The 17,836-nt window shown below is 37.0% G+C and overlaps 2 protein-coding genes across 7 annotated transcripts in view; one reads left to right on the forward strand and one right to left on the reverse strand.

The window, feature by feature from the left end:
- LOC114241396 (tyrosine-protein phosphatase Lar) overlaps positions 1 to 17,836 on the forward strand; it is a 437,676-nt gene that overhangs the window by 178,606 nt on the left and 241,234 nt on the right. The gene's annotated exons all lie outside the window — the stretch shown is intronic.
- LOC149502082 (uncharacterized) lies at positions 3,867 to 8,326 on the reverse strand. The gene is made up of 2 exons (XM_089731073.1): positions 7,352 to 8,326; positions 3,867 to 3,962 (listed from the first exon to the last, which is right to left on the reverse strand). Exons 1-2 carry the CDS (start codon positions 8,185 to 8,187, stop codon positions 3,950 to 3,952), a joined length of 849 nt encoding a protein of 282 aa, XP_089587199.1. The 5' UTR covers positions 8,188 to 8,326; the 3' UTR covers positions 3,867 to 3,949.

Genomic DNA, 17,836 nt, shown 5'->3' on the forward strand with positions numbered 1-17,836 from the left:
GAATGAAAGCCTGAGCCTTCGTTTTCTACACAAAAAAAAAGATGGGGTCGGGCTTTTCTAAGCGGACATTGTACAGCTGAAAATTTTAATCGTTATATTTGTCATACTCTAAACCAATAGAATATCACACTTCTCATGCTTTTTTTTATGATTGAAGATTTACTGGTGGCCCGGAGGCCTTTCCAGCTTCACCAGGACAGGTGGGCGAGCAAAGGCTCAGCCAGAAGGAATACTGCTCATACATAATACGTAATCAAATTCAAATTCAAATTCAAATTCAAAATCATTTATTTCAACTTAGATGTCAGTATGACACACACTTGTTGAATGTCAAAATATAAATAACAATGTTAACTCTACCACCGGTTCCAAAAAAAGCCACAGTCCTGAGAAGACCCGGCGAAACAAACTCAGCGGGCTTTTTTTTTGTTCATTCTCAAATATTTTCTTTTTTTTAAATAAATAAAAATATTTAGAATAAAGGAAAAAACAAGTCAAAAAATACAATTAAAAAAATAATAATAATAAAGAAAAATGAAAAGGCCAGGAGCGAACGCCTCGTTCCCACGTAGTGCCATCTAGTAAATAATCCTTAACTTTATAATATGCCTTGTTCAATAGATCATCAATCGTATCAAATTAACATAGTTTTATCCTATTTATTTATATATACTTGTGTAACAAAGATCTTGTGATACATCTGTGAAATAACGTGTATAATTAATCTATTTAGAACTTGTTTTACGAGATCACCTCGGTAATTACGTTATAACTCACGGCAGGACTTAGATCTACATAATATCTCGCACGGAAGTACACTGCACTGCATGAATAATAACCTCATGAATATTACAATTGTATTCTTTGTAATACACCTCAGATCCAACAAAAGCGTTTTGAGTAATACAACAAAAGGGTTAACACCGGATATGCTAAATAGCTGATCTTGTACACATGTGGTAAAATATAAAATAATAAAGAACCGGTATTTTTTGTTTTATTCTACGAAACGAAATTTGATGTAACAAAAAAAAATGCCGTGTGTTCTTTGTTAAAAATAAATTGTTTTTCGATTTAAACCGCAGAATGAAAAATTAATTACATTCGAAAACCGTCAAGACCGGAACGCCCGAGGAAAGTTTAAAAATAAACGGTCGGTTTTGGATTACAAAAATAGCTCGGCTCGCCTTTCTACTAACTACATATTTCACGAGGATTGTATCCGTTTTTTTTTAGTATCTCTTCATCATTTTATCTGTCAACATAACAGTCCAAATACGAATCCTCAAGTTCTTCGGGCACATCACTCGTAATGAGGACTCCATTGAGCGGTTGGTGGTGCAAGGGAAAGTCGAGGGCAAAAGATCTTGCGGACGATCTCCAACACGATGGACCGACCTCATAAAATCTGTGACTCACTCCAACATAAATGATTGCTCTCGCTCTGCGAAACATCGTGCCACATGGCGTCGCATCGCGAGAGCATCGGTATCGCAGGATCCGACTGATGCATGACCACGACCACTCTGTCAAGAATGTACGAATAGGAAGAAGAATTGTAAAGAAGTAGTAATTGAAGGTAGTAATAATTTTCGGTCGTTTGAGACCTACAGTGACGTCATACAGGCTGCCCTTCTTAAAACTCATGCCAAATCCCTATGTAGAGGACCCTTTTAGAGAATATACTTCACCAATCTCACATAATGTGGGAGCAGGATAAGAAGATCTAAACGTGGACTGCGCTGTAATTTTTGACGCTACATTGAAGTTTAAGCGTTTATCTATATATTAATACGTGAAGCAAAAACTTTGTACCCCTTTTTACGAAAATTGCGCGGACGGAGCAGTACGAAATTTCCCACACTTATAGGGAATATAGAGAAGAAGTGCAGAAAGCTAATATAAATTTTAAATTGTGCATAAAAATACATTAAATCAAAAAAAGAAACATTACACACACTATCATGTATTTGACACACATACACGTATGCATATATTAGTTTATTGTCAAACTTTTCTTATTGCTTATAGTCTGGGGTCAAATTGAGAATAGATTAAATATTGTTTGTCTTTTATTAATATTTGTCTAAAGTGTAGTCTTAGCTAAATCTGTGATTATAAAAATCTTTGACAATAGAATCATAATAGTGTACGAACTTATAATTTCAATTAATTATAGTCGAATTTCGACTACCGGGGGCCACTAGTACAGATAATTACCAATATATGGTGCTCAATCGCTATTACACACGATAGGAACTAGTTTTCGATTAGGTAGTTAGTTAAGTTAGTATAATATGACAGGGAATCGTCGTGGTCTAAAGGCTAAGTAAGACGTCCGGTGCATTCGTATTAAGCGAAGGAACAACGTTCTATCCCGCAGGCGGGTAAATTTTTCTAATGAAATACGTACTCAACAAATGTTCACGATTGACTTCCACGGTGAAGGAATAACATCGTGTAATAAAAATCGCAAACTCGCAAAATTATAATTTGCGTAATTACTGGTGGTAGGACCTCTTGCGAGTTCACGCGGGTAGGTACCACCACCCCGCCAATTTCTGCCGTGAAGCATTAATCCGTTTCGGTTTGAAGGGTTGGGCCACCCTTGGAACTATACTGAGATCTTAGAACTCATATCTCAAGGTGTGTGGCGGAATTTATGTTGTAGATATCTATGGGCCCCGATAACCACCTGATGGCTAGCTGAGTGAGCTCGTCCACCCATCTATGCAATAAATAAATAATACAATACAATTCAATACATACACAACAAAAACTAAATGTAGCAAAATGACAGTTTGTTTGTGATTTCGAACCTAATGTACTCAAACTATGTAACCTTCTCAACACAACAAAAACAAGCACTCTTTTACCCTAGAGAATAATTAGAGCTAATAAACGAACTTCTGGACGCGACCCTGTTAATGCTTGATTACCACCGAAAGATACACGATGCGGTATATTTATATATCTTGTCACAGTATACTATGAATAATTTTCGTTGAAAGAAGTAAGATTCTTGTTTATGTAAACAGTTGTTCTGTGCAGATAGTTAAAGATGTTGTAATTATTAAATACGTATCATTCGTTCTTAATATTTAAAACAAAAATCCCACTAAAAAATTGGTAGCAGCAGAGGCATTTTAGATTTTAAATGGGATTTATTTCAACTATATATTGAATTTCAACTGTATGTTGACATTCAATCACTGATTAAAGTAATATTTTTTTTTTTTTTACCGTTTGATATTCAAAAGCGATAGATATCAAATAGCTCAAATATCTCAGTGGACCCGTAACTTAAATGACCCGACTTAATAAAAGCAAGGACTCTAGTCAAAGGTACGAAGGCGTGGTGGGGCTTAATTTATTAGATTCAGTTCTTCGGCCGTAGAATATTAAATAGCATCATTAGTCTACGACTGATTATTAAAGCATTAGACGTTATCTGATAACTAAAAACTGAGACGCCTACGAAATTTGTTTACGTAAATTACAAATTGCGGGGTTGCCATTATAATTTAAAACATCGTAAAAGTTTTGAATTAGGTCCTAATAAGTTTAAAAGGAGCTCATGGTTTGCAAAACAGATGTGATGACTAGATGGTATCTAAAATACCGAAAAAAAAACAGCTTAATGGGTAACAAACAGCAGAAACTTGGAAAGTCTGAAAATTTTGCTAGAGAGCGAAAGTCAAACCTCAGAGCAAAAATTTTTTTGTTAATGGCGCATGCTATGGCAATTTTTAAAATGAGTTAGGTCTGTTTTTTGAACCTAGAGAAGTAATTCACTTACCAGTGTAAGCTTACTAAGTCTGTTCCATTGTTATATCGGAACTTAGGGGCAATGAAACGACCGTACGTAATAACAGCTGGTTTATTACTACTGTGAGCGGAGCGGGTCGCGATATACGAAGTACATAACAAACACTGCACTCCTCCCTCATTATTTTGAAATCCTGACAAAGAAAACAACTAATTAGCTTATCGTTAATTTAAAAATACTTCTTATAATTTACTACTTTTCTTGTCCTCTTTGGTCGACCACACTGTCTTTCGTTATCTGGCGCCCTCTCTTCTAATCTCACGTTATCGGGGTCATCTGATGCTACAATAGGGTAATCAGGTTCACACTCGGTCGGCAGGCTGGCAGCTGCGATGTTTTCACTAGCCTCCTCCCATTCATCGCCCTCCTCATCCTCCCCCCTCACAATGTCAACGTTATTGCCGTGCGTGGGGGCCGATACTGGTGCCGGCTCCGGTACCGGCGATATAGGTGAGGACAGCACTAACTCAGAGCTAGGCTGCGATACTGATTGCACTGTTGTGGGTCGATCCGGGACTGAAATATTAGCGCCTTCGATGGAAACAACATCGCTCACAATTGTTTTTGATCTAGCATCCGTGTACTTCCTAATCTGATCCAAATGTCTGACACACGTTGAATCACAGTTTTCAAAATTGATCTGAAACATTCTATTGCCTAAGATATTCGTTATTTTTCCTTTCATCCAACTAGCCTTTCGAGCAATAAAAAATCTTGCCCAGACTATTTCACCTATTTGGAATTGTCTAGATTTACTTAGTTCTTTATTAGGAACAACTGCATTATCTTCCACTTTTTTAGTGGGTAATATTAAATCTAATCTTGTTCTTAAATTACGTCCAAACATCATACTTGCAGGTGATGCGCCTGTTGTGCAATGTATACTATTACGATAATCGAACAAAAATCCAATTAATTTTTCTTGAATAAGCCGTGGATTGAAATTAGTATTATATTTATTTTGTTCGATTATACATTTTAACATTTTTCGGCAAGTTTTCACCGAGTTCTCGGCTTGGCCGTTACTTGCCGGATGATAGATCGGTGAATTTAAGTAATTTATACCGTTATTTTTACAAAATTGTTGAAATTCCACGGAACATATCTTAATGTCGTTATCTGATACAATTTCGTTAGGGATACCGAAAACTGAGAATAATTCTTTCAGTTTCAATATTAACGCACTAGTGGAGGTGCCGCAATTCATATGAATGCATTCGAGCCATTTACTAAATGCATCGATAACAATTAAATAGTGTACCGTTTGCCCTATAGACATATAATCTATGTGAATACGGTGCCATGGGGCAGGCGGGCGCGGCCAGAGCGCGGGGGGTGCACGGGCCGGCGCGCTGCGCTGAGCGGCGCATACGTCACAGCTGCCAACTAAACGCTCAATGTCGCTGTCAATACCTGGCCACCACATGCGACTTCGTGCCATATTCTTCGTCTTAACGATACCGAAGTGAGCACAATGTAGTTCTTCTAACATACGATCTCGAAATACCGCCGGAATGACTATTTTATGTCCACGAAACAAACAACTATTGATAACTTCTAAATCAGTTTTACACATAAAATAGGGTAATATTAATTTGCAACTAATCTTACGCGGCCAACCCTGCTGCATATAATTAATGACTGTTTTAATAGTTTTGTCATTGGCGGTGGCATGCTGTATTCGTTCGAAAGAGACTGGTTCTTGTGTTGCATCCATAAACGAGATAGCACTATGCTCCTCGCTTTGTTTCCTATCAGCTGACCCGTTCGGTTCGTAAGCTAACGGCGCTCGGGAAAAGTAATCTGCCACAATATTGTTTTTGTTACTTATATATTGCACAACGTAGTTATAAGCAGATAACATAATAGAATATCTTTGTAAGCGTAGCGCGGCGGTCACTGATATGCCGTTTTTTTTTTCCAAAAATAGATAGGAGCGGTCTGTGGTCTGTTCTTAATATGAATGGTTCCTGACACCCATACAAATACTGATGAAAGCGCTTAACGCCAAACACTATAGCCGTCGCCTCTTTATGAATCTGACTATAATTCTTTTCGCTTGGCGATAAGGAACGCGAACCGAACGCGATCGGCCGTTCTGTACCGTCGCTGTAGCATTGCGCGAGTACCGCGCCGAGACCAGACGGGCCCGCATCCACTGTCAATGTTAGCTGCGCCCTCGGATCGAAATGTGATAGTACGCGGTCCGAGGCGAGTTCTTTTCGCACGGAATCAAACGCAAGCTGCTGTCGCTTATCCCAGTGCCATTTTATGTCGTCTTTTAATAATTCGTTCAGCGGACTTAATAATGAGGATGCGTTAGGAATAAAATTCCTGTAGTAATTAATTACTCCGAGAAATCTTTTTAATTCTAGGACATTTGTGGGGATTGGGGCTTTTAGAATTGCATCTACTTTACTGGGACATGTTTTAAGACCATTTTTATCTATTTTAAAACCTAAATATGTGACACTGTCCTGGAAAAAAGAACACTTTTCTTTTTGAAGCCTTAACCCAGCATTTTGTAATCTACCTAGCAATAAACGAAGTCTCTGCAAATGTACGGTTCTACTTGGGGCTGTTAAACAAATATCATCATACCAACACGACACTCCTTCAATACCTACTACTAGAGATTCTATTGTGCGCTGGAAAATAGCTGGGGCATTCGCGAGACCGTACACTAAGCGTGTATATTTGAAAAGGCCTTTCGGTGTATTTATAGTTGTGAGGTCTTGAGAGGCTTGAGACAAACAAATTTGATTATAGGCATTACTTAAATCTAGCTTAGAATAATGTTCTCCGCCGCCTAACTTCGCGAAAACCTCGTCTATGTGGGGTAATGGATATTTGTCAATTTTTAAAACTTTATTTAGGGTACAGGAAAAATCTCCAGCTATTTTCACTTTACCATTCTCCTTCAGAACTGGTACTATGGGCGTAGCATAATCTGAAAACTGTACTGGTACTAATATACCTGCTTCGACAAGCCTATGTAATTCTTCTTCAACCTTGTCCTTTAGAGCAAACGGTATTTGGCGTGGCTTAAAAAATTTAGGTGTTGTATTTTCTTTCAAGTGTAAATGCACTTCATATTTATTAAAACGGCCCAATTCATCTCTCCAAATGTCAGGGAATTCATTCAAGATCTGCTGCACCTCTTGGTATTCCGCTCTAACTGATAAATTATTATTGTTACACATAGAAACTAAACTCATATTAAATTGCGTCATGAAATCCCGCCCTAATAATGGTGGACCACCTTCTGAAATTACATAAAACGACATAGGCTTCATAATACCATTGTAACTTACTTCACAATCGAAATAACCTACGGGCGTAACTTTATGCTTAGTATAAAGACAAAATACTATATCAGACTTACTTAATTTGTATAATGGGAAGTTATCCCTGTAAAATCTTTCTGAAATTACACTACGAGCAGCTCCGCAATCTAATTCCATAGAATAAAACTTATTATTTATAGAAATGTTCAACTTAATAGGATCGTAGCGAACATACCTTAAATTATACAAATCACATTTTTTACATTCGTGTCCATCGCTTTCGTTATCATTCATATTATTTAACGACAGTTTTCCGACCTTTTTGACACTGCACACTTTCTTAAGGTGACCCTTTTTACCACAAATCATACACTTATAGTCTTTGAAACGGCACTTTTCTACGGAATGACCTTTCAACCCGCACACTGCACAGCGCGCGGCTGCCGCCGATGCCCACGACGACTCCGCCTGCGCCGAGGCGCCCCGCGCCCCACGCTCGCTGACACGATACACCATCTCTTGTTTGATAAGCTGCTCACCACCATCAACATCAGCTCTCGCCGCCCGCGCACACGCAGTCTCCTGGGCTATTTCAATAGCTCTTGAAAGCGTTAGGGAGTTCGAGTCTTGTTCGAACAATCGATCTCTTTCTGGACCTACCTTCAGGCCTAGAATAAATCGATCACGTAGCAACGTATCTAATTCTGTACCGAAATTACAGTGCACGGCGAGTCCCCTCAGACGTGCCGCCCAATCTTCGACTTTCTCACCGTCCATTCTGATCGCACCATAAAATTTTGCCCTGTCGGCAAAAGTCGATCTTTTCGGTTGAAAATGTCCGTTGAGTACTCTAACCAGCTCAGTCCATTGTATTGTTTCTACCTCCTTAGGATGTACAAGGTTCCTCACAAGCCGATACGAATCATCTGAAAGATGTGCAATAAGCACGGAGCACCAATCTTCAGCTAAAACTTTGTTCAACTTTAGGAAATTTTCTAATTTCTTGTAAAAGATCTGCCATTCTTGGGTTTTATAATCAAACTCAGATATGTTTCCTATAAGTTGAGCCATTTTTTTTTTATATATATAATATGCACTTGTGGGTAATTCGTCGCCAGTTGTTATATCGGAACTTAGGGGCAATGAAACGACCGTACGTAATAACAGCTGGTTTATTACTACTGTGAGCGGAGCGGGTCGCGATATACGAAGTACATAACAAACACTGCATCCATACTGTACATACCAAAAGTACGCCTTTTTATTGGTTGCGTGTCGGAAATAATTCCATAAACGTAGATATAAAAAAATGTAAGACGTCATTTAAACTAGCTTTTTAAATTAAAAGCTTTAGTGACATATCTCTCCATCTAAACGAGTAGAAATTAAAAAAGTAATATTTTACCGCAACTCCGTTGTAAATACAATCTAATAAACTTATAACCACAACGTCTTTCACAATAGTTATTTTATTAACCTCCTTTAGGAGCCTGAACCGCTGAATCATAATATAATTACTGATTTTATCGTAGATTAGCTACAGCCCAAGTTAACGAAAATAATTCAGTTCTTCACAAGAATTTGCTTTCGGTAATTATGTTATTCCTAAGCAAAAATCTTTTATCGATTATTGTTATTACACTAATTATTCGCGTACTAGATTTTTATTTTATTTATATATTAACATTCAGTGTTAAAATTGTTATTTGGTCCTTTAATATGCAATTTTTAATTTAAAATCATTTTATAGGCAAAGCATACGTCTTATTTCTTGCAGGTATAACGACGAAAGGAAAGATCTTCCACCGAGCGGGTGTAATTGCTCGGTAGACCGACGGTCCATATGTTGTTGTTCGGAACTTGTATATATGGAAGCTTATCTTCAAAATGTCGTAAGCGAGATTCAGGCATCTGTCAAATATCTTGTGTTGTATGATGGCTACACGCCACATTTCTCAATGCGATTTCCTAAAAACAATATTTTGTGAATGCCACCTACCCACGAATATGCTTTAAAGCTGTAACTAACCAATACAATGTACAAATAAATGAATTTGTTTTTTTTTAAATTCGAATCCATTAAATTAGGCCCTAGTTCGAAATTTGAATAAGCGTGTTTTCATCTGTAAAAGAAAAAAAAACAAAATCAAAATATTCTTTGAAAACCGCGAAAACATGTGGCTTTTTCTAATATTTTATATGAATAGAAATGGTATGGATGTCGCTAAGGGATCATAGTAGGGAAGTTTATTTGGATATATGAGGCACTTGAACTTCTTTATTATAGGAAAAGGGGAGTGCGGGTTGTATATATGTATCTAATTTGCAATATATTCTAGAGGTCGGGTCGTGCTTGTTATTAGATTGAGTACCAAGCTCCTTGCGTTCCATGAAAATATCTTGGAAACGTTCGATTACGATGTTTCTACGAATATTAATGTATTAAATCAGCTAAATCTAACTCGCAACTCCGACCGAGGTAACATTTGATTGACCAATCAATATTGTGTTCTTTAAGACTTAAAACCCGTCTTATTGGTTTTATACAAATGCGTCAATTGTCATCGCAAAATATACTATAAAAGGAATGTCTTTCAGTCTAATTTTCTTCTTCTTCTTCTTAGTCGGTATCACTCTTTATAGAGTGGTCGTGGTAATCATTTTAGGCGTTGGTGATAAGCTTCACAACACGCTGCCACTTTATCTGGTCAGTCACCTCATATGCGATGATCCTCGTAGCCTGGTAGCCTTAACCTTTCCTTGGACCACAAGTCGCTCAATAGCCACCTTCCCTCGGCGGCATACGTGACCAAAAAAGGTGAGCATAAGAGACTGTATCAAAGATGATAAACGCTGCTTAATACTGAGTTCTCGAAGTAAAGATTCGTTGATACGGAATTCAGTCCACGATACTCCAGACATTCTCCTCCAGCACCACAAATCTAGGGCGTCTATTTTCTTCTTCTCCACTTCCCGCCGAGTCCACGTTTCTGGGGCGTCCAAAAATATGGCGATTGAAGATAAGATAAGTATCTGTCAAGTGAACCAAACTCTGGAAAACGCTGACGGCGATAGGTATTCCAAAACACCTGATACACCTTCTGCGAAGACTGTATGAGGATGGTGAACGCAGATTATGTTCAATCCAATCACTTCCACCCCAGCGCCGGAATCCGTCGGGGATGTATTGTTTCTCCACTATTGTTCAATGTGTACACAAAGCTCATAATGAGGGCTATACTTGAAGACTTGACAGACGGCTTCTAGATTCGTGGCCTGAAGAACTCCAACCTGCGATATGCAGACGATATACTTTGTTCGCCACCAGTACCCAGCACATGGAAGAACTTCTTAGTAAAACACAAACTTGTACATTAATTCAAAGATTTTTTTCTGATATTTGAACTAATAAACGAAGCAGATATAGAAAATAAATAAACTGGTAAACTGAAAATTAAAATATTCAACGATGAAAAGCTCTATCTATGGATAAAATACATTGGGAATAACCCATCATCAATAATGATTAACTTTCATAACCTTCGGATTGGGTCTATCTGTGCTAAAAAGAAATGTAAATTATTCGTCATTAGAACAAATATTATATCCTCGAATCATTCTGTACATATCCATTATACTATAAGTAAAAACAGGAACATAATAGCTTATGTTATTAAAAAAAAAACTATCTTGACTCAATATAAGATACATGCGAATACTAACGTTTGCCCTCACGTCACCGCCATAAGATACACAGTAGGGTCGATTGAATTGTTCTGTCCCACGACTCGTGGTTCGAGGGGGCAACACGGCAATTGCCTCCTTGGGTTAGTCCAAATACAGCTGAAATTTAAATGGTAAATTCAAACGAAGAACGGACAATGCTGTCGTGTTTGAAATTTGATTAGTCTTTTATTAGTTGATTCTGAATTGTTGTTTGAATTAATTTCCAGAGGAGATTACAGGTTTTGTTTAATATTAAGTCTAGTCATTTACCGTAAATTACTAAAAATGTATCACTTACCTTACTTAAGCCAAATATGAAATTAATATTTGTAAAATATTCACTCTATACGTACGATGAAACTTAATAATAAATCGGCAATGGAATTTGATTGCTGTACTGAATAACCCCAAATGAAAACACGAGAATGAATCGTTAAAATCTTTGGCTCTTGACGAAGAGAGGACTCATCTATTTAGTTTTCATTATCATGTAAATTAAAACCAAACGTGGAATGAAACCCTTTCATAACACTTTGAGGGAATATTTTCAACGGGGGTACTCAATTAAAACTAAAGTAATCTCAAGTTTTAATTACATCGCCATTTGATACAAAACTATTTCGCGGAATGTTCTTTCGGATAATAAGCCTTTGTTTCACTACTTAAACTTAAATAAAACGTGTCTTATGTGAACGTGTCTACGAAATGGAAAACAGTAAACTGTATGTAACTTTATTAAACTATATATCCAATAAATATATAGTTTTTTTTCTTTAATCAAATCTGATTTAAGAAACAAACACATTAAGAACCATCACTGAATTGCGAAATATCGTATATCTGTTTCCTTTCATAATTTGAATTTATCTTCGAACGAGCACTCCACTACATCTCTGCAGGGTCGTAAAGTCGCATACCATATGTTCTAGAGCAGTGCATTAGCCGATTAGGTCGATACGTGACACGATCTAGGTTGTTTAAACAAAGATGTGGTCAAACAAACACTGAACACAAACATTGTTTACGTGTAGGGTCTTGATTGAGAAACGCTCATTAATACTAGAAGCATCGTTATTTGCTTAATCTATTTCGTCAAAACAGTTCGATATTTTTAAATGAAAGGCTGATGAAAGGCTTTTTACTGGTGGTAGGACCTCGTGTGAGTCCGCGCGGATAGGTACCACCACTCTGTCTATTTCTGCCGTGAAGCAATAATGCGTTTCGGTTTGAAGGGTGGGGCAGCCGTTGTAACTTACTTGAGACCTTAGAACTTATATCTCAAGGTGGGTGGCGCATTTACGCTGTGGATGTCTAGGGGCTCCAGTAGCCACTTAACACCAGGTGGGCTGTGAGCTCGTCCACCCATCTAAGCAATAAAAAAAAAAGGCTTCACCTGTAATGAGTTCTAGATATTCGAAGGGCGTATCGATTCCAAACTTGTGTCGGAGCTTCAGCCAATTTATTAAGGTCACTAAACAACAAATCATTAATACGAATCTCAACTTCACTTAACGTAATCGTTTATCACAGTCAAAATATGCCCAACAATATCCAACACAAGTTCCGGAGTTTTAGATACGTTATGTTAGACGTTTTCATTACCGGTCTCTGTGCTGAACTTTCCATGGACTCAGTTCTAAAAGCCTCCTCGATCGTGAACAAACCCATTATTACTGAACCCAAAAGTGGATTAATAAAATCCTTTCTGGGGAATAACCCTCGTTAGGTGTTTCTTTATTTCGTTCCGTTGATTCTGGCTTTCCAATCGTGGATTTTCATCACAAGACACCGAAACTTATTCATTCGCATTTTTAATAAAATCTATAATCATAATAAATAACGCTAGCAAACACATTCAATAATTAGTTTTAGTAATATCATCCCATGCATCCAGATAATTTACTTCGAATGGATCGAAGTTTGATTACTTTTCATTTTAATTGATTTTAGTTTAAATAGTGTTGAGGGTACCTTTAATTGGAAATTAATAAGTCGTTACAGTCAGGATTTCAAAAATAGTTGCCCAAACAAGCGTATTTCAGTTTATTTGATCCTCGGGTCTTGTAAAAATGTATACCACCGAAAGCTCATCCTTAATTCCTGGACAATATGACCATCGTCGTCGCTCCCACCTTAATTAATTCCACTTCAACTTTCCGTGACAAACCCCACTTGCTAAGCCAGAAACGCAATTCCTTTTTAAACTCCATAACTTACGTTTTAATTTAATTATGAAGAAGTTTATAATTTTCGCCTCTCGGGCTTGCAACTCGACCTAAATTGATAAAGTTTCGGATATTTATAACGAAGATTTGTTTTACATCTGCGGAAAGGGTGTTGACATAATTTTAATTTTACATTAACTAGCAGTTGTTTGGAAAATTTTAATTTAGAAGACATTTATTAAGTAAGTAAAATTTTTATTTTAATTCACAACCAACAACGTGAGATCCAAGAAATAATCTTCAAAATACAAATAAATTTATTAGAAACAATTAAAATGAATCTCTTGAAAAAATTAAATCCATAGCAGACTGTACTTATTACATAGTTTAAAAATAAAGTACAATTTTACGAATATAAATTTTAAAACTAAACTCATTTTATATATCTTAAACTTTAAGAAATCGTTCTATAAAGCTTAAAACGTATATGTAGACTATGACCGTGTGATTGAATACAAATAGAAAATCCAAAACGATAAAGATATTCTCTGATGTGTGGGCTATCTAAATGAAACGAGTGCTTTGGTCGACGATCGTTTTTTGACTGTCTTACTAATTACTTAATACAAAATACAATGGTTATACCTATACTACAACTAAAGTAACGTGTTGTTGCACACTACAATTCAAAGAACAACAAGCTATCATGTCCAGTGTTTATTTGATCTAATACCAAACAATAAGCGATTGATCGTTCACCAGTTAACCCAATCCGGTTTTAGTAGCTCGCTGCAGCCAAACTTGTTCTGCGTCTGCCGACTAAGTTTGGATAACCCACAGATTTATTGATGCAACCTGCGAGGAGTTTTAAATCTGTTTCGCTACCATTTATTTCGGCAAGTCCTCCATGGGTTTTGTCGTTACATTTGAATTGCAGAAACCGAAGTTCGGTAATATGTTTGTCTTTTTTGAACGGTCGCGTCCCTATATTAACATTTTTGGGGCGCTGCTTATCTATTGTAAACAACCGGCACGGCTTTGTAACGGCCTTTCTTATGTCATGTTTTTTGTTGTTGTTGATAATAGTGCTGTGAACAACTTGTTGACAAAAATCTCTTTAGAAGAATTTAAAGCTGTTGGAGATGAAAATCAAAATAGTTTTACTTTTTTTTATTTTTATTTTTATTGCTTAGATGGGTGGACGAGTTCACACCCCACCTGGTGCTAAGTGGTTACTGAAGCCCATAGATATCTGTAACGTAAATGCACCACCCACCTTGAGATATAAGTTCTAAGATCTCAGTATAGTTACAACGGCTACCTCACCCTTCAAACCGAAACGCATAACTGCTTCACGGTAGAAATAGGCGCGGTGGTGGTACCTACCCGTGCGGACTCACAAGAGGTCCTACCACCAGTAAAAAATACTTACGGAAAATTGGCTGAATATTCACTACAGGGAATGAATTATGTAGTTATCATTAATGTTAAAATTATAATTGTGGTTGTATGATGTGGCAATAGCACCATTCCAACTCTTCTCGTGGACGTTATAAAAGACGACTGAAAAATCAACTGGAGATTGAACAGTACTGCTAAAGCTGCGTGCTGCCATTGTCAATGGGCATTGACAGTAGGGCAGTCCGGTAGGGGGTATTATAATTTTAAGGTAGGTACCGCTATTTCTGTGCCGAAGCAGTCATAGGTTCTAGTCATATCGAGAGGTGAAAGGGTATTTAAGCGAGTTCTTTCCAATTTACAGGAGGACCATATCGAATTTAAAATTTGGAAAAAATATCATAACAGAAAACTTCTTCAGCTATTTGGATGGAATAAATGTAATTGAAGTCCAATTAAAAACATCGAATTGTAAATACTAATACCAAATGAAACGGACCGTTAATTATAAAGATAAATGCCGCGTATTAAGTGAAATGTCGCTCAAACTAAATAACCTTTCACCCTTCAATAAGAAATGGGGGAAGAAATCACAAAACAACTAAGACTTTTCCACATTATGTCTCAAATTGGGTGACAGTTTTCACGTTGTGATATCCATGCTCACCGGTCACAAAGTGCCCGTGAGCACATTCGCACATTTTACTGATGGTAGGACCTCTTGTGAGTCCGCGCGGGTAGGTACCACCGCCCTGCCTATTTCTGCCGTGAAGCAGTAATGCGTTTCGGTCTAAAGGGTAGGGCAGCCGTTGTAACTATACTGAGATCTTAGAACTTATGACTCAAGGTGGGTGGCGCATTTACGTTGTAGATGTCCATGGGCTCCAGTAACCACTTAACAACAGGTGGGCTGTGAGCTCGTTCACTTATATAAGCATAAAAAATAAACTTTGTAATAAATAATAATTCGTTGCTACAGCTTTTCATTTAAATAAATACCATAAAGTTAACTCATACTATCATTGCAACGTTGGCAGCTTTACTAGCCGAGCGCGGCCGAGCTGAATAAAGTTCGTGAAATAACTTTTAACACTATTTCGTATGCGACTTGTTCAGTTAAAATTCAAAACTAAGTTTAGTCAAACGTGTATATACTGTTTAACTTAAGAGTATAAATTAACATACATATTTGTATTGTTTTACGGTGATTCTGATTTCAACGACTTGTAACAATGTAATGTTGTTAAAATCAGTGATGCTTTGTGGGAAAGTAATGGTGCCTTATGGAAGAGTTTCGATAATTTAATGTACCTACTCCAAACATCAAGTTTGTGTCAGCTTCGTCCGACCACCGTAATATACTATTAACATCTCTTTTAATATCTAAGCATCGTCACTTCAAAACACAATACGCCTTAAATCTCCGTCTTCAAGAAGGCGGCTCTAAATTCGACTGTATTTTTAGTGTACTAACTCAGAAATTGGTATTTATTTGTTTGAAGGTCGTCTCACGTAGTCCCACACTTTTTGAGTTATTCTTAATAATGCATTTTCAATTTACTTTGACAAAATTGATGATATTCTCATTTTATTTGGTTAAGGTGGTTTTGATTTACGTTAAAATTTTATACTATTAACACTCTATTTCACGAAAGCCGAATAGATTACAAAACGTATTGCCTTCCACTATTGCGGTCGCCCGTTTTATTTTCAACAATTAATCGAGAAGTGTTAGCAGGGGAGCTTAAATTCTGGCACACTTCCATGTCACTAAAATCGAACCGAATGTGTTTTTGCTGGTAAGGAATAAGGTTTTTACTGGTAAAGAGTACCCGGAAGATTGGGTCGTAATCGTTCTGGTCTTAAACGAATAATTTGATAAGTTTTTATTTATTGATCAACTAGTGGCAAGCTCCGGCGCCGCTCGGGTCTTTAAAAAAAAATTGACGATATTTGACGTTATTTTATTTTTTTAAATAAAAGAACTCTTATTGCGGCATAACTATAATAGTTATAGATATGCTGTCGCAACACTTTTTGTAAATAATAATGTGTTCTACAAAGTCGTACTACATTATTTTATTCAATCATAATTTTTACACCTTGGGTTGCATTATTTATTGGAGTTTTAGTAAGGATCCCTAATTTTTTTCAGAAAAGATTGTAGCCTATGTCACTCGGGAATAGTTTAGCTTTCAAAAAGTGAAATAATTTTTCAAATCGGTTCATTAGTTTCATAAACAAACAAACAAATCTTCCCTCTTTATAATATTAAGTATAGATATAGTAACTAATTCCGGAAACGAAACTCCGAAACATAAACGCACTGCTTCTTAAATTTGAAGGCATCGTAGATGCGATTTAAAGAGTGTCATAGTTTTAATCTCTTGCTAAATAAATATTGCTCTAAAGTAGCAATACTCATTCAGATTACTAATTACTCATAGACATCGCGATGTGAATTTCACCTTCCATCGTGAGGAATGAGGCGTGAATATTTACAGCATGCTCTTCTACTGGGAATTACACAAATTACATCTTGATTTTTAATACATGATCTTATTATGGTTGTTGCAAAGTACGAGCGCGCGTGGCCTTTATTTGTAGTTGTGATCGTAAATACACATTTTCGTAAGTGTGTGTATCCGACGTAGTGGTCAGTAGCTACATTAGCTGTATACATGACGCGTATGCAGATAGGTCACTCACAAAACTAAATGGGGCGCGCAGTCGTACTTTGCAACAACTATACTTCGTCGTGGAAGTCGTTTGTGAACACGTTTATTTATTTTTTTGCTTATATGGTTGGACGAGCTCACGGCCCACCTGGTGTTAAGTGATTACTGGAGCCCGTAGACACCTACAGCGTAAATGCGCCACCCACCTTGAGATATAAGTTCTAAGATCTCAGTATAGTTACGTTTGAGATACTTATTTTTTTAGATAAATGTATATCTCTTTGTAGGATTTTAACAACGGCATACATGTAGGTAAACCAAGCTTAACCTTTCTTCTTAACCTTTAACCCACGATGACTTCAAAGCTTATTGTTAATTTGGACTTAGCCCTAATGTTGCTAGACGATTATTCCAAACAATGTTTATGTCGGAAATCCCGGCTTCTTCATGTTGAAAGGATAAAATTTGTAACACATATGGACAGACATCTGTGCCGTCTTCAAAGTCGACCCTTTTTGTGTCGTCATAAACATCACTTTCAAGTTCGTAACGAGCATAATCCAGAGAGGACGGGCTCCAAATAAACCGTGCAACGTACGTAATAGCCTAATTAGTGAAAAGGTCGTAAGTAACAACACGCCTTAAGCTGAAAAATTTCAATCACGAAACCCGATTTGAATTTAACTGTTTTTGCCAATTAATTCGCCAAACAAAGGAATGAGGTCCGCCGTAATTCAATTATAGTTTTGTTTT

This window comes from Bombyx mandarina, chromosome 11 (genome assembly GCF_030267445.1).
Source record: "Bombyx mandarina strain Sakado chromosome 11, ASM3026744v2".
Lineage (NCBI taxonomy): Eukaryota > Metazoa > Arthropoda > Insecta > Lepidoptera > Bombycidae > Bombyx > Bombyx mandarina.